The sequence below is a fragment of the Gymnoscopelus microlampas genome (assembly GCF_963454915.1).
Source record: "Gymnoscopelus microlampas genome assembly, chromosome: 7".
NCBI classification, from domain to species: Eukaryota; Metazoa; Chordata; class Actinopteri; order Myctophiformes; family Myctophidae; genus Gymnoscopelus; species Gymnoscopelus microlampas.
Window position 1 is genome coordinate 51,628,472 of NC_139944.1, and position 18,736 is coordinate 51,647,207.

The window sequence follows — 18,736 nt, forward strand, 5'->3', positions numbered from 1 at the left end:
ATGTTTGTATTCTGTACTGCAGCACTTTGATATTTGTTTCAAATGTAAAGTGCAATATAAATAAAATGTGTTATTATTAATATCATCATTATTATAGTGCTGGAGGTAAACCTTCCCTTGAGGGAGGAGAGTATGGTGGGATGTATTGGAGTGAACATTGTCGATGCTGATGACGCCAGTTTTGGACCAACACACACACATTCTCACAGATAACTATGTATCTCATCTGCTCGCCATCCGTTTGGTCTTCTGCTGTGATGGAGTGTGATGTGTAGTCCATTGGTTCTCAAAGTGGGGTCCGAGGACCCCCAGGGGTACTTGAGGGAGTTCCAGGGGGTCCCCAGCTAAATGGTAGATAGTTAGGAACCATGCTTGACCCTTATGGGTCTGTAACTCAGAGAGTGTAAAAATGGAACGAAATGGACCCTGACGGGTCCATTTCGTTCCATTTGTACACTCTCAGAGTTAAATTAACATAGATTTTTTGGGGTCCCAGAGATAGAAATGCCATTAAATGGGGGTCCATATAGCCTAATGCATGTCAAACTGGGGGTCCTTGAAATTAAAATGGTTGAGAATCACTGCTATAGTGCCGTAAAAATCCTCTCTTATGGGGGTCCTTGGCATATCTTTTCAAATGAGGGTCCGCGGGCTAATAAGTGTCAATTTGGGGGTCCTTGACATGAAAAAGACTGAGAACCATTGGTCTAGTCTGTCCTCTGTAAGGACCAGTGATGGAAGAAGTATCCATATGTTTTACTTAAGTAAAAGTATCAATACTGCAATGTCGATATACTCTGTTACAAGTAAAAGTCCTGTATTCAAAATGTACTTCAGTAAAAGTACAAAAGCATTAATATCAAAATATACTTAAAGTACCAAAAGTAAAAGTACTCATTATGCAGAATGTATAAATATATTTAGAAAATAGCTGATCTACAAGCTCACAACACGTCGCATCGCTCTCTGTAGTAGCCTTTTCATTCAATGATATTTGTACTTAGGCTGTCGTGAAAGTTTATATTTAGAAAAACAAAAGTAGTAGTAGTAGTTGTGAATTAGCAAACTAGACATACTGTATTTAGACTGGCAAATTCCTTTATCCTCATAAGTATGGAAGCAGATCAGGCTCATAAGTCTTGATTGTTTATCAAAAAAAGTGTCAGTGAAAAAATTTAAAGTTAAGTGGAAAAATAAGATTTGAACTTGAAAAAAAAAAATGTACCTGAAAGTCTTGAATTTCTAAATTGAACTTTGACAAATCCCAGAATGCATGAAAAAAAACTGTTCAAACGTAACTTAAAATTAAATTAATCATTTTTATTTTTCACTTCAATGTATATTTCGATCTTGGAGTACTTTTTTTTTTCAATTGCATTCTATTTATTTATTTCAGATTCAGATCTGATTTTTACGGATTCAAATCGGTACCCCCGAACCCCGTTGACCCCCGGCCCCCGTGTACCCCTGGACCCCTGTTGTTGACCCCCGTGGACCGGGGACCCCCGGCCGCCAAAAGGCAAGCTTTTCACTTGTAGATCTTCGATTTAAGTGTTTATAATTATAATTCCAATATTCACATAAACTCCTCATGTTTAAGCCTAACTGAATTATATATTTATGGACATATAAATTAATTGCATATTTTTGGACAACTTTTGCATTTCATTTGTCGGCAATTGCGGCCGTGTTTCCTTTCTTGCTTATTAATTATACATTTTACTTCCTTGTATGATTCCATGAGCTGCTGCAGTGCTGCTGCTCAGCCACAGAGAAGAACACCGCTCTGGTTGGCCTGTCACTCATGGCAGACCACGCCCCTCTCAGTCGAGGCCCGCCCCCACAGAAAATCAGGTCCAAAAGTTAACCTGAAACTTTTCAAGTTGAATCCGTAAAGAAAAGATCTGAATCTGAAAAATTATAATCTGCAACCGAAAAAAAACGATTTGAATCCGTAAAAATCAGATCTGAATCTGAAATAAATAAATAGAATTCAATTGAAAAAAAAAAGTACTCCAAGATCGAAATATACATTGAAGTGAAAAATAAAAATGATTAATTTATTCAAAAGTATTAAAAAAAAGAATCAAAGTTACGTTTGAACAGTTTTTTTTCATGCATTCTGGGATTTGTCAAAGTTCAATTTAGAAATTCAAGACTTTCAGGTACATTTTAATTTTCTTTCAAGTTCAAATCTTATTTTTCCACTTAACTTTAAATTTTTTCACTGACACTTTTTTTGATAAACAATCAAGACTTATGAGCCTGATCTGCTTCCATACATAAGCGCTAATGCACGCAACTGTTTTCGACAGGTTTTATTTTTGTTGTTTCTTATAAAGCGTGCGTCCGTTGTCCTTCAAACACACAGCCGTCTGTCTGCCCAAGCCCGGGTGCGTAGTTCAGTAGTACGTGTCCTTCTCTGACCCCAAGCGGTTCACGTCCTGTTCCACAGAAGCAGGATGCAGTCTGTGTGTGGGCACTAAGGGAGAGTGTTCACAAAATCAAAAGTGACCACACTGACACTGCGCAATTACTACATAAAGACAGATGTTATGCAACAAAACCAGTCATATCCTCAACATGACGACGTTTGGGATGTGCTGCAGATTTTAACACTGCGATTCTGTTGTTAATTTAGAGATTCAAGAACACAGAACTGTAAAGTATTCAGGGGACACTAGAACATGGGTCTTCAACAGGACCCCCTGTTGAAGACCCCTAGGGGATCCTCAGAGTTACTACAGGAGGTCCCCCAAATCTTTGTGTGATATGATTATTTTTTTTCCATTAACCACTTTGAACACTAGTATCCCTTTTCTGAGGAGAACTTTAGCCAAAAATAGCGGATCTACAAGCTTGTAGATCGGCTATTTTTGGCAAAGAGTAGGGTGTGAGTGAGGGAAAAAAGATATAGAGGGGGTCCCTGCTTCATCTCTCTCTCAGCTAGGGGGTCCTTGGCCTGAAAACGTTGAAGACCGCTGCACTAGAAGAACTCGGTAGTATTGTAGTGTATGTACTGTACGGTAATTATTGTTATTGTTATTATTATTAACTTTCCAGGAAGAAAAAGCCTGTAGTTGGTATTAGCTTGGAATTGGTAGGCATGTGTCTGAACTGCCTACCAATTAGACACTGAGAGAATATGCAGAAATTGTGCCATCGCATAATAACCATTAATGAAGTGATTATTAATTATATGAGGGTAAGATTGAAAACGGGGGAAGTGCTCCTTTAATGATCATATACACCAGTGGTTCTCAAACTCTTTCGTGTCAAGGACCCCTAAAATCATATGCATTTGGCCGCGGACCCCCATTAGAAAAGATTGTGGCGTTGTCAAAAATATTCAAACATTTTCAAAGAATGTCAAGATTGTTTGAAAATGGCCGATGTATATAGGGCCCTGAGGGGGTCCCCGGACCCCACGTTGAGAACACCTGCATTAGACCATGGACCACCATAACTCTGAGAGTGTACAAATGGAACCAAATGGACCCGTAAGGGTCCATTTGGTTCCATTTGTACACTCTCAGAGTTACAGCAACATAAGGGTCCATTTAGTTCCTAACTATCCATCATTTATCTGGGGACCCCCTGGAACCCCCTCAAGGACCCCCACTTTGAGAACCAATGATACACAATACAATACTCCCAACAAAGTGTATTCGCACTTCGAATTGCCGTTGTGTATGAAATGTGCCATACAAATAAATGTGCCATATAAATAAATGTGCCATACAAATAAATGTGCCATACAAATAAATGTGCCATACAAATAAACTCGCCACTCGGAGGAAATCAAGATATCATGTTGTGAAAGTTGGCATATTGGCAGGTTTCTTCCTGATGTAGTGTGACGATGATATCTCGGTATTACTACGCTGTCTGTCTTATTGTCGTGTAATACCACGCGAAGAGGTCAATTCTAGGTTCTTCTGTTAGATGTAATCTGAGAGGATATGAGGTGTGTCTTTGATGGTAAGGCTGGCATGCCACTTCAAAAGAATCGTGCCATCATCGCTCTTGAGAATTCTCCACCCACGTGCTTCGCGCACACACACACTATTGGGTCACGACCTTTACACGCCCTTTTCACACACACACACACACACACACACACACACACACACACACACACACACACACACACACACACACACACACACACACACACACACACACACACACACACACACACACACACACACACACACACAAAAGACACAGTTTGAATATATGACTGTATAGGTTTCACCATACTAAGAGCTGGAAGGTTGGTGAATCGTGCACCTGTGGAGAAATACCCCACTCAACATGTGTAGGAAGCAACGGTTTTGGGGGGAATCATTATTCACAAATACATTGTGATGACTCAAAGCTTTAACTACTTTTATGTATACAGCGTGTTCAGGTAGCCCCTACATGTAGCCCAACAGCCTAAATACCTCTCCCTTGGCCAACGAGGGGTTTCCCCTTTAGATAAAAGGTATAGATGCTTGTAATGTCGCCCCCCCCCCCCACCCCCCATCCCCCCAGTGGTTCTTGAATTCTTGTATTTGTTTTACTGAGAAAATGCTGAAAATGCTGAAGAAATGCTTTGGGGGGAAATTATGTTTTTATTGTGATTAATGTAATTGTGTGTGTGTGTGTGTGTGTGTGTGTGTGTGTGTGTGTGTATTTGGGGAGGAACCTCAAGTGGTATGAGTAGTTGTAGAGAGCAACCCCTCCCCTCTCTGGTCAAGCTTTGAGTAAGCTGGAGTTTTGTTTGTGTATCATCACAAATAAAAAGAAAACGCATCAGCAGTTGTTGTTCCTTATTGAGCCCACTGTTCAGTAGAAAGTTGGCACAAATCCCATCATGTTATCGCCTGCTTTTATGTAGTAGCGTGTTCATGTAGCCCCTACATGTAGCCCAACAGCCTAAATACCTCTCCCTTGGCCAAGGGGGGGATTCCCCCTTTGGTATAGATGCTTGTTTTCCCATGGGGAAGCCTCAAATCCTGTGCCTATCTATGGTAACTACCAGTTAAACCAATTAGGTTAAGTTAACCGGAAGACTCTAAAACACACTCGCCCCCCTTTTTTCCCCAGGGCCAGCTCTCCCCCAGCGCTTCTTGTATTTGTTTTACTGAGGTTAAGATTAGGATTAAGGTTAGGTTTAGGCATAGTTTTACTGAGGTTAAGATTAGGATTAAGGTTAGGGTTAGGCATAGTTTTACTGATGTTACGTTTAGGAATAAGGTTAGGTTTAGGCATAGTTTTACTGAGGTTAAGGTTTAGGAGTAAGGTTAGGTTTAGGAATAGTTTTACTGAGGTTAAGTTTAGGATTACCTGGTGGCAAAATCGCCGGATTTGACCCGGGGCGAGCGTGGTTTGTTGCGAGCGTTCTTGTATTCACAGCAACACCCAATATTGTACTGTAGCTCCTGGGTGGTTAGTGGCTGTCTGAGGAGACTTCTCAGCATGGTCCGGGGGAAAGGGGGGGGGGGTGTTGATATTCCTTATTTTCCAAGGAAATGCTTTGGGGGGAAATTATGTTTTTATTGTGTATTGTGTGTGGTATGATTAGTTGTAGAGAGCAACCCCTCCCCTCTCTGGTCAAGCTTTGAGTAAGCTGGAGTTTTGTCTGCGTATCGTCACAAATAAAAAAAACTATTCCTATCATCAGTTGTTGTTCCTTATTGAGCCCAGTCAGCCCACTGTTAAGGAGAAAGTTGGCAGAAATGCCATGTCGTCAATCGCCACCGCCAACAAGCCTCAAGAGGAAGGGTCAGAGAGGAAGTCAGACGCCAGCGTGCAGACACTCGCATTCAAGAGCATTCAACAGACAGCGATGACTCACACTGACTCACGCGGACCCACACTGTGGATCGACTTCTAAGGCCGCCGCCGTCCAAGCCTCGAGTATTCCTCAATTTCAACAGTTACTGGATTTTCCGGAGCCACGCCTCTCAGCTTCACTGCTGGCAGCGCCAGACTCACACCAGAGCTCTTCTGTTCGGGAGAGACTAGGAACTACGGGATGGGAGGGAGGCCGAGCTTGATTCTTTTCCACAGTTACGAGAGATTCAGGTAAAGCACACACATTGACCCGGGAATCGCTCGCTGAAGCTGAGCTCTGCCAGAAACAGGCCTTTAAGACTCCTGTTGCTCGGGAAAGGACTTTGTGTGTCGGAGCCGGAGGGCCCGGGTTACGCGTGAGTGTTTGACCTCTCCTGTAGGTAAGGGGTCTCACCAAAGCTGCGGGACAGTGCAGCTGGTAGGCGGATGTAAGGTTGGTCGTACATACAAGACTGGCTGGCCCTTTACCGGCCACTTGCCAGCAGACTCCCTCCCCGGGGACACCTCTCAGCCCTGCGAAACGCAAAAGGCATCCGCCTCGGCACCTCCAGGACTTAGTGCTGGGGTAAGAAGGGGGCTGTAGTGTGCAGCATCCCAGAAGCTAGTGGCTGAGGAGACCTAGAACTTAATGTTCTAATATTGTGTTAATGTTTGCTTATGGGGAATGTGCTGGGGGAAATCGTTTCCTATAATGACATTGATTTATATTCATTGAATCAATTGGAACTTACTTTAATGAATAAACATTATCATTATTATTACTACAATTCACAATTTAGGAGACACTCTTATCCATGGCGTCTTATAGGTGGGAATCTAACCGGGGACTCGCTGATCAGGCATTGCTGATCATGCATCAGTATGATGGAATATGTTAATACAATAGAACTACAAGTATAGGGTGATATTTACTTAAAAATGCAATATCGGGATCATACCTATATAAAAATATTGCTGATATTTTTAGCTGATATTAGCCGAGTATATATTTACTAGACTTTCAGGCCTTCAAATCCAGCCCTATATTGCACTGATCAGAGCAATGGTCACCGAGTTATGGCCATTTGAAATGTTAGACAAAGCTGTATAGTGCCCCATGTGTGTGCAATTGAGTTTTTTTTGGGGTGTGACTATTGTCATGGAAGATTCCTGAACAAGATTTGTGCCATGTTTGTTGAGGATTGGATTAACGGTGGGCCTGTGGCCCCTGATGTGACGATTTTCATGGCAGACCCCTGAACAGCGTTTGTCTCAAGTTTGGTACGGATTGGAACAACAGTGTGCCTGGGGGCCACACGTGGCTATTCTGATGGCAGACCCCTGACCAGTGTTGGTGCCACGTTTCGTGCAGATCGGACCAATGGTTTTACTATAGGATAGAATCAGTTACTGTAGCCTAGAACAGGTTTAAGGTAACCCTTACTGGAAACTTGTTTTTGCAAGATCGGTATTGGCCGATTTGTCCATGCAATTACTATATTATTGGATATCACACAAAATGTCAATATTGTGCATCCCTAGTGGTCTCCCTATACTCTTCTATTGAGAAATGAAGACTATGGTGTCGGGTGGGACAACAATCTACAGGTTGACTAGTAAAACTGTAGTGAAACTGATTGGCAAAATACCTCCCCTGGCTAAGTGGGGAGATAGTATGAGAGCAATGGAAATTTGTGGTCTCCCACGACGAGGGAGACCTGGGTTTGAATCCCGGGTACGACATGAAACTTACGGATTGCAGCTGTGTGTGTATTTTGGGGAGAAAATCAACGAGTAATAGGAGTAGTTGGAGGGAGCCCCCCCCCCTCCTCCGTGGTCACGTTTTGAGTGAGTTGCAGTTTTGTTTGTCGTTTGCCACAATTAAGAGTATCCATCGTCAGCAATTCTTGTTCCTTAGTGACACCACAGTCCATTACAGTTGCCTATCCTTGAAGGAGGAAGGAGGTCCACATAAATCTATCAATCTTGTATTAACGACTAACATCTATCCATTTTGTTTTAATTAAAAATATAATGAAGCCTGTGTCGACTGGAATGTGTCTTAGCCCTAATTGTCCTACACTCATATCCCAATGAAGTACCAACCTGGCAGCTACACAATATGTATCAAGTGATTTTCAGTGATTTAATATCTCAGTAATAACCTTAATATCTCATTAACACATTGCGTGCCAATCACGTAGATCTAAGCAAACCTAAATAATTGCGCAGCGTGCCAGTCGCGTAGACCTACGCGAAATGGTCTTTTTTTTTTCTCGCAGGTTCACATTTCATTGTAGGCCTCCCTCGCAGTGACACATTTCATTGTAGCACACCCGGATATGGAAATATCCGTATCCGGAGATTTTCGTTCCCACCCGCCGTCGCTCTAAATCTTCCCCTAATCTGCCATTATTATGGGGCCAGGCTTCCAGCATGGACCCATATTGTTATTCGCATTATTTCCGTTTCTTCTTCTGCCACTTTTGGCAGTTCTGGCTGAACCGTGCAGTCGCTTTTTATGAAACTCGGCCATATGATAGATGGTCATGAAAAACGATCAAGAAATAATTCTCACAATCTTTCGTCAAAAGGTGGCGCTATAGCACTCAATTGAAAAATGCCAACTTTGAACAGGTACAACTCATGCCGTGTTTGACCTACAGCCATGAAACTTCGATGCACACATGCGTCTCCTCATGCTGAACAACTTTCACACTCTGACTTTTGACCTCTGACCTTTAGATCTCCCACCATTTGGAATGATATGAAAAACAGTTAAAACCTATCTCCTCCTGGGATTTTTGAGTAATCTGCACGAAACTTTTTACACATGAACTTTGGACCTATACCAAAAAACGTTTGCAAAATATCTTCCATAAGTGAAAAAATGAAGCTTTAATGAGCCAATGAATATTGCAGTTTTATGACAATTATTCATCTGCCCCTAACACATACATGCAGACTTACCATTCTTTGAAACTTTGCAGAAATGTAAAGGGCCATTCCAAATATCACTGAAACCAATCTTACTCCAATTGGTCAAACGGGGGCGCTATAGCAATTTTTTGAAAATTGAAACTTTAAACAGGCAAAAGTCATGCCTCGTTTGGCCGACAGCCATTAGACCTGCTTACACATGTGCCTTGACTAATGAGGAACACATCCATCACGTTGACCAGTAAGCACCGCCCTTAGATTGTCCGCAATCTTGAGCAGTTTGAAAAACACTTAAACCCAGGATTTTTCAGCTATTTGCGTGAAACTGTATGATCTGTGTGATCTCCTTTTTCACAGGTTCTTTCTGTTGGTGGCTTCTCGCTTAAATGTGTGCCCCACAACCTGAAGGTCACCAGTTCAAGCCTCACTTGGTGCAGACTTCATCTGAGTTGCATTTCACACAACATGACTATCAATGAATACATCTGCAATTGTTAAAGATAACATGAAAAACATGAAATACTTAATTGAGTGTTTTTTTACATACAGCTGATCTACAATCTCACAACTTTTCAGATAGCAATGAGAGTATCTTTTTTCAATGTATAACATACTTCATTGTGAAAATAGCCAATGTACAATCTGACAACTTTTAATGGTTTGTGAGCTTGTAGATCGGCTACTTTCACTAATTTTGGTTCTGAGGAGATGTACAATTTCTTCATTGGTAAATGGTTTGTGAACGAGTGATCTTAGTGTTAGTGAAACAGGGGCTTGGGTCATGACAGAAGGCAAGAGTTTGTGATCCTCAACAGACAATATCAGCCTGGACAAAGATATAGCACTATAGGTAGTGTTGCAGCTACCTAAGAGTGCCTCATGACCGTAAGGTTGCCGGTTCAAGCCTCACTTGATGCAGACTCTTTTAAGTTGAAATGCAAAAAACATGACTCAATCTATTCCGTTTCCATGGCGCTCTCTCTCTCTCTTCAATCTATTCCATTTCCATGTCTTTCTCTTCAATCTATTCCGTTTCCATGTCTCTCTCTCTGTCTCTTCAATCTATTCCATTTGTCTCTCTCTATGTCTCTTCAATCTATTCCGTATCTATCTATCTCTATCTCTATATATCTCTATATATCTCTATATATCTCTATATATCTCTATCTCTCTCTCTCTCTCTCTCTCTCTCTCTCTCTCTCTCTCTCTCTCTCTCTCTCTCTCTCTCTCTCTCTCTCTCTCTCTCTCTCTCTCTCTCTCTCTCTCTCTCTCTCTCTCTCTCTCTCTCTCTCTCTCTCTCTCTCTCTCTCTCTCTCTCTCTCTCTCTCTCTCTCTCTCTCTCTCTCTCTCTCTCTCTCTCTCTCTCTCTCTCTCTCTCTCTCTCTCTCTCTCTCTCTCTCTCTCTCTCTCTCTCTCAGGGGTGGCCATAGCTGAGTGGTTAGTGAGCCCGCCTAGGGAGCCAGAGACTCTGGTTGCCCCAGGTACGATTCCAGGCCAGGTCAGCAAATGTGTCAATGAAATTTGTCCCTGAGCAAGACTCTTAACCCCTAATTGCTCACAGGCACTCATTGGAAACAAGACCGCAAGGACTTTCATGAACTGACCTGTTAAAGGAATTATCATTTCTCTCTCCTGGCCCCATATTATCGCTGCTTGCAGCTATATTCTTGGTTGTTGTTTTTCTCCTCGCTGATCGCTGTTTAACATAAACCGCGACAACTGCAAAATGGAATGTCGCCGATTGAAACGGTCTTCTCTGGGCCACTCACACGGCTCCCCTGTGTGTCTACAAACAGTTTAACGCGCGATCTTAGGGTATTTAGCTAGGTCTGTGGCGACGTGATAAAAAACTAAAAAACAACAATAAATCGCATTATTATATTAAACTCTGGCGTGGAATGTGTTAATGGACCCCGCTATAAAATCATGACGCAATATACTGCATCACTGATAACCGTGACTTCAAACATCATTGATTGATTGATTGAATTTTTTATTAGGCAAAAGAATGTAAAACAGTTACATTTATAATACTTTTGTCTAAAAGGTCCGACCAAAAAAGTCCTTGCGGACTTGTTTCCGTTGGGGTCCTTAACAACATGGAGCTACCGCTGGATATCAAGTTACATCAGTGAATCATTTAAAGATTTAATCCTGTCAAAACGTTTTGGCCTTCTTCAATGAAAATGACATACTGAGGAAAGGAAATGGACACTGCAAGATGTGTTTTACATGTTGTTTTAATCCAAAGCTGAAGCAGACAAAAAGTACAGCAGTTGGACTTCAACAAACTAATGAAAGAAAGAAAGAAAAAAAAAAAGGATTCAGCAGAATCCGCAGTGTTAAATTTAACTCTGCACAGAGTTAAATTGAACTGTGCTTCCCCCTCTGAATAGGAAACAACATTAAAAATAACAGTGTCACAGAAACATTCCATGAACATTCTCTTTATGGTGAGGGATTTGATGGGGAACATGGGATAGGAAAACAAAAGGCGTGATTTCTTACAAAACTGTGTGGAATTAAACTCAACTCGATGAAAAAAAACAAAACAAAAAAAAGAAGACAAAGAATAATTTCCTGTGAGTGATCCCCCAGGTCGAGCTGGGCGGTTTCCTGTTTGTGTGAAAGGTGTCGACGGAAAGGACGAGAACTATAAACATTCACAACCGTTCAGAATGTAATAATACAGTAGTAGCGTGCTGGTGGTATGTCAGAACTTTGCACCGTGATGGAGAGAGAGCAGTACTTTCTAACTTCCTATGAAACCTTCAGGAAGTGTGGAGAGCAGTTCTCAAGTACTCACTTACTTCCAATGAATCCCACCAGGAAGTGTGGAGCTGCTGCTACTCTCTGATTTCCTATAATAAATCCTCCAGGACATGTGGAGTTATTAGGCTATTCTCTACAAAAAGGCAGGAGAACAGAAAGAATCAGACCACATTAGTTTACGGTCCCTTTGAGCTCCTCTGAGCTTCTTTTGAGTTACAGTTTTAGTCCAGTGGCTATGCCATTTTTTGCCGTTACGAAGCGGATAAAAGCGCCACATTTTGCATGAGGCTTCCTTAGGACCTACTGATGGATTCTAGCCAAGCCAACCCCCCCAAAAAAAACTTTGGAACCCTGAGTCATACCATCAAAAATATTTTTTCCCTGGATTCCTTGGATCATAATGCTGTTTCCCAGAAAGGCCCTGCCCATTTCTGCTTTCAAGATTTTCCGCCATTTTGCGTTATCTTAAAAACCCATATTTTGCTACAACTCATTCAGATTTTGTGCAAAACGTACACAAAATCGGCACACACCCTGTCTTTGGTCCAGGGAAAAAAGGTTTTATTTTCACCTACCGTGCAAAAGTTATAGGCCAAAAGGTTAATCGGACAGTTTTTTTTATTCCATTTTTTTTGTGGCCCTACGCTAGAATCAATCAGCAGGTCATAAAGAAGCCTCGTGAAAAATGTTGCACTTATATCCGCTTCGTAACATTAATTCTGCTAAGCCACCTGACTATTTGTGCTACCGTGCAACTAACAGTAACCAGGGTGGGTCATGGTGTCACCCTATAGGTGCTGCTACACAGACAGACAGACACACACACATACTCGTCCTATTGTTTTGCTACACAGTATCTCTCCCAACACATTTGCGAACAGAAATCAATCATAAAAAAGATCCTAATAGTAATTTACGCTGATGATGGCGTTCTGCATAGCATTAACCTGAAACACTGTGTGTGGAGACAATTCTAAAGCATCAAATTGGTAAAAGCTTGAACCAACGTGTGAACAAACAGTGAAAATCCTCAGTGTTAATGTATCCATTGATAACACTATCAAAGTTAAATTAAAGGGAAATTTAACCGATTTTGAATCTAAATGTCATTGTTCTAATGTGCGATCATATACAATATAAAGTGTTGGAAAACATTCCCTGCGTCTTTTCTGTGTTTTTTTTTTTCAACAAAATTCACCCAAAATCAGGATTTAGGTTCCCTTTTAAATCACTTAGAACCCTTGCGTCCCTATTCTGGCGCCAATATGTGGAAGTAGGAGATCTACAAAATAGCAAATCTACAAGCTTACAATGTGTCGCGCTATTTTCGGCAAAGTCATTTGGTGTAGTAGGGAAATACGAGCAGAACAAGTATAGAGAGCCCCGGGGGGACCCTGGTCAACTAAGTATATATATATATAGGGTTTAAGTGGTTAACACTCAGGATTTTACTGTGTGGAGGTTAAAAGTCCACTGTTGCTTTGCATCACGGCAACAGTGAACAAGGCCTGTATGCTACAATGCTGGAGGAACCTCTCTCTCCTGCTACCTGCAGGAGCTTTTTGGCTGCATGGCTGCATGGCTCCATTCTCTCTGCCGTTACAACTTGTACCTGGACCATTGACCAGGTGTGTATTACACAGGGCTGAACAATTAAACTAAGGTATATCGAAAGTTCGATATTTAGAATCAATGACCGACTTAATCTTGCTCGCGTTAAATTCATCAAATAATCAAGAAGCAGTTTTATTTTTATATATATATATATATATATATATATATATATATATATATATATATATATATATATAATATATATACACATATATATAAAACAAATGACTTCTTATATATCAACAAATCGACTATATTGATTAGTCTGATTAACCACCTGACCCTGAATTATACTTAATTGTACAATGGTGGTGTGCGAAAATAGCCGATCTACAAGCTCTCAATGCGTTGTGATCTTGTAGATCTGCTATTTCCAAATGTTGTGGTGTATTTATGAGAACAATCGTTCGATTATTAGTTGTAATCGAGGTAAAATAGTTTGAAATAATCATGATATTGATTTTTAAAGTCATATTGCCCAGCCCTAGTATTACTTACTGTTGCAGAGAGAGAGAGAGAGAGCGAGACTAAGGCGCTCAGCAACGAGGCTACGGCCAATCGAGTGGCTGCATAACAAGGCCCTCGGGCTTTACATTCACTTAATAAGCTGAACCTTTACAGACGCTCCTCCTGGCCCCCCCCCCTGGAACGAAAGAATGAGCTCAGGAAGTCTCCTAACCGCGAGTTACGCGAACAGCGTTCTACCAGGCTGTTGAAGGCAAAGGGGGAAGTCTCGCCCCGAATACCCAATCTCAGTACCGGCCTCAGTGGCGCACCTCGCTATCATTGGACTACCGATCCACTACCTCTGGGAACCTCATGGACCATGACGGAGGCGCGCCGACTCAGCAGACCTTGAGGCCGAGGAGTCGCGCCCGAGCGCCTCCAGGCGCGAGTGCCCGCGACGACCGGCCGATGGTCTGCTAGTCGACTAAGCGCCGTCCGAGTTATGTACCGATAGGCACAGAATAGTAAATGATGTTGTGGGGACTGCGTTTGCCCCAACTGCCACACTCACTGCACTAACTTAGCCCGCCAGCCCCGCCCCCTTGTGCCTTCAACAGCCAGGTAGAAGCCCGTTCGCCTCCTAACCATCCTGCTCCTCCGGGGGCCAGAGAAGGAGCGCTTTACTTACATTCCACTTGTCATTTCAAAAATACTCTGCACTCAATGTAGAAGAAACATTTTTCCCTTAGACTGGTGAACCATGCCGGTCGTGTGAATTCACATTTTCATGTGTCTTCTGCAGAGTGAATTCACATTTTCATGTGTCTTCTGCAGAGTGAATTCACATTTTCATGTGTCTTCTGCAGAGTGAATTCACATTTTCATGTGTCTTCCGCAGAGTGAATTCACATTTTCATGTGTCTTCTGCAGAGTGAATTCACATTTTCATGTGTCTTCCGCAGAGTGAATTCACATTTTCATGTGTCTTCTGCAGAGTGAATTCACATTTTCATGTGTCTTCTGCAGAGTGAAGTCACATTTTTCATACGTCGCATGAAAACGTGAATTCACGCGACCGGGATGATTTACCAGGCTAATTTCCCTTGCATTATTCGTGTTTTTTTTTGGGGGGGGGGGTGGTGGGGGGGGGCGTTAGCCATCAGATTTTCAATAAAACAATCACAGGTTTTCGGGTCTAGAGCTATAGAAGTGAGGGGTTTGAAAGACAAAAACCTAGTGCGAATGCAAAAGGCTTTTGATTCTCCATCAGCACCCTCTCAGTACAATGTGATATGAGAGGAGAGGAGAAGAAGAGAGAGAGATCTAATTCTCTCTCTCTCTCTCTCCCCCCTCTCCCCTGTTCTGTAACTTATAATCTCTTGACTGGTTTAACGACAAAACACGAAAATTAGACATCCCCCTCTATCATAGCAGAGTGGTTTGGCTTGTTAAAATGGTTCAGTGATAATTATATATATTTATATATAAAAAATAAAACACTCCTACAAAAAACATTAGAACTCGCCAAGGACAATAAAACGATAAGAAAATACATGCAATGTGCCTCCCAAATTCCCAACGTGTCGACAATTATTGCTTCTTCTTTTACAACCTGTTGAGTTTTGTGTGTGCGTGCGTGCGCACACACGCTCGTGCGTCATCTTTCAGTGGTCGGGCGTCTGTGCGTCCGCGATGGCGTTGTTGGCTTTCTTTCTCCTCTTCATTAGCAGTGGATTGGTCGAGTCCTCGATGGTCTTTATCTTGATTTGCTCATAGTCCACCCTCATGGTCGCCAGGGCACTGGTCATTTCCTCCTGCGGGGGGGGGGCGCAAACAAACAGCTTGTTAAAGACCAGCTGATGTTTATTTTTTTTTATTTAACCTTTATTTAACCAGTAAAATCACATTGAGACCATTGTCTCTTTTACGAGTGTGCACTGGCCAAGAGAAGAGGCAAATAAATGTTACACAGCTCTGCCAGTAACAACATTACAGGACATAACAAAGACAAACATGACATCCGTAATACCAAAAATCTACAACCAATAGCACCAAATACAGACTAATTATTAAAAGGCTAATAACAACAATACATCATAAAACTACTAAACGAATACAAAACTAAGATCACGGCATTTGCTACACGTCAAAACAGGAGCAATGGGCCTGGGCCTGGCGTCGCGGTCCAGGCACCCTGGTTGAAATCCCTTAACAGACAGCGTGCCGCGGGTTCGCGTCCCGTTCCCGACGGCCTTTGCTGCGTGTCTTCCCCCATCTCTCTCCCCATTTCCTGTCAGCCTACTTTCACTATCCCTCTCCCAATAAAGCTATAAAAAGCCACAAAAAGAATCTTAAAAAAAAAAAAAAAAACAGGAGCAATGGCTGGAGAATATGCCCATGGCAATCCTCTTAAAACTCACTAGGGGGATCAAAGAAGCCAATTTTAATCTGGTCTGGAGGTCATTCCACGACTAGGGCCCAAAAAATGCAAGGCTTTTTTTCCCTGCCTCAGATTTGGTGTTGGGTATGACGTAGCGCATCCAAGCATTTGATCTGAGGTTACGCGAATTTTGGACTAGTTCAAATTTTGAACAAATATAAATAGGGAGATTACCAAGAATGGCTTTGTAGATAAAAGTGTACCAATGTAGCAACCTGCGAGATGCTAAGGAGGACCACCCTACAAAGGAGTACAGAATACAATGGTGTGTCCTGTAGGTAGAGCTGGTAATAAACCTCAGTGCAGCATGAAAAAGGGGATCAAGTCTGCCCAATGTTGAGGAACAGGCGAATCGGTACACAACATCTCCATAATCAAATTGCGACATAAAAAGGCTAGTGACCAGCCTTTTCCTTGAGGCAGAAGAAAAACAGGACTCCATTCGATAGAAGAAGCTCAGTGTGAACTTTAACTTATTTGCCAAGGCATCAATATGGTGATTGAAGTTTAGCTTATTATCCAACCAAATCCCAAGGTACTTGTAAAGCGCCACCCATTCGATGGTTACTCCATCCAGAGTGTTGATGTTTGGGGGGCTAATGACAGTACTATTTGGAGCAAATAGCATGGCCTTGGTTTTTTGGCCATTTAGTAGTAGAAACCACTGAAGTTGCTCAGTCATACTAGTTTACCTTGCTCTTCCAGGGTTTTGGGTTTTAGACAAATCATTGTCTAACCTAGTGGTTCTCAATCTGTGGGGTCTGGACCCCCAGGGGGGTCCCCCAAAATATTTTTGGGGGGTCCCCAGATGATTTACTTAATGTGCAACATTCTTTTCTCATTCAACAGTAAACAAACCAACATACATAACTAATGTGACAATGTAATGACTTTTAAGACTTTTTTTAATGACCTCTGAAATTAATTTTTCAACAAAAGTAATCAACAAACTATACTAAAATAGTCAAACACTGGAGAGTCAGCCGCTATCTCTGATTTTATGTTTTTTTAACAGTTTAGTTTATTTTATGTGTTCTGTCTATTATTTGTATGTACTCTATGGATCCCCTGAGTGTCTGGAATCAAGTTTGAATTGAACTGAATTGGCCAAATAGTCAAATATTACCTAAGAAAGAGGCGAAAATTTGGAAAATAGCTGATCTCCAAGCTCACAGCGCTGTGAGGCGTTGTGAGCTTGTATATCGGCTATTTTCGGCTAATGTTTCTCTCAGAATATGCTATAGGGTTGAAGTGGTTAATGTAAAAAAAGTAACTTCTAAAAAGTTCCTATCACACAAAGATTTGGCGCCCCCCCCCCTGTAGTAACTCCGAGGACCCCCTAGTGGTCCTGGACCCCCTGTTGAAGACCCCTGTTCCTTTACAGCTCTATAGGGAAAGGGAAAGGGGAATCTGACCTTGACGTCCTCCCAGGCATCCTTCTCTTCTTTCAGCACGCGGCTGGTGTGGAGTGGAGTCTGAGGAACCTCCATCGACTGCTGGAGGGAAGAAAAACATGTTTAAATCATTACAAGCACTACAATTGAGAGAGAGAGACACAGACAGACAGACAGACAGAGACACAGACAGACAGAGAGAGAGAGACACAGACAGACAGACAGAGAGAGAGAGACACAGACAGACAGAGAGAGAGAGACACAGACAGACAGACAGACAGACAGAGACACAGACAGACAGAGAGAGACACACAGACAGAGAGAGAGAGAGAGAGAGAGAGAGAGAGAGAGAGAGACACACAGACAGACAGACAGACAGACAGACAGACAGACAGACAGACAGACAGACAGACAGACAGACAGAGAGAGAGAGAGAGAGAGAGAGAGAGAGAGAGAGAGAGAGACACACAGACAGAGAGAGAGAGAGAGAGAGAGAGAGAGACACAGACAGACAGAGAGAGACAGACAGAGAGAGAGACACAGACAGACAGAGAGAGAGAGACACGGACAGAGAGAGAGAGACACGGACGGACAGACAGACAGACAGACAGACAGACAGACAGACAGACAGACAGACAGACAGACAGACAGACAGACAGACAGACAGAGACACAGACAGACAGACAGACAGACAGACAGACAGACAGACAGACAGACAGACAGACAGACAGAGATAGAGAGGGTAATGTTCTCACATTGATCCATGGGTGGTTCATGAACTCTGTAATGGTCATTCTCTGGGTGGGCTCGGTCTTCAGGAGGGTCCTTATTAGCTGCTTGGCTGTAAAAGGGACAATCACACATTTTATTAGACATCTGCAATAAGAAACATAACATCTATACCGGTTAACTGTAACCAGCAACTAAACAAAATGTGGAGAAAAGAGACATCAACAGCAAGCTGGTATATGTGCATGTGTTTGTAATGTTCCCAGATTTGGCACAAACAAGGGGTTGAATTCGTTCTCCTGCTATGCCACCAAAATGTGGAATGCCCTACCAAAAGTCGTGAAGGAGTGTAGAACCCTACTCTCCTTCAAAATGGCCCCAAAAAGAGTACCTTTAGGTGGCTGCAATTCAAAACTGGCCCCTGCAAAGGTCATAACCTTTGTCTGACTTCGGTGAAACTTTTTTTAAAACAAAACAAAAACAAAGATTCAAGGTTGCAATAATCTCTTCCCTTTGATCGAATAAAAGCCACCAGGGGATTAATTATGATTAAGCATTTCCTGGCCTTAATTTGATT

The 18,736-nt window shown here is 42.2% G+C and overlaps 1 protein-coding gene across 2 annotated transcripts in view; it reads right to left on the reverse strand.

The window, feature by feature from the left end:
* Positions 1-13,352: 13,352 nt before the first annotated feature.
* The window catches only part of mapkapk2a (MAPK activated protein kinase 2a), a 52,782-nt gene continuing 47,398 nt past the window's right edge, over positions 13,353-18,736 (reverse strand). Inside the window, exons 8-10 of one of the 2 annotated variants that reach the window (XM_084061194.1) lie at positions 18,186-18,271; positions 17,452-17,529; positions 13,353-15,410 (exon numbers count right to left, since the gene is read on the reverse strand). In XM_084061194.1, the coding sequence (XP_083917320.1) occupies positions 15,261-15,410; positions 17,452-17,529; positions 18,186-18,271 (314 nt within the window). In that variant the 3' untranslated portion in view covers positions 13,353-15,260. Of the gene's footprint in view, positions 15,411-17,451; positions 17,533-18,185; positions 18,272-18,736 lie in introns of both variants that reach the window. The other variant, XM_084061193.1, reaches the window with a different exon arrangement.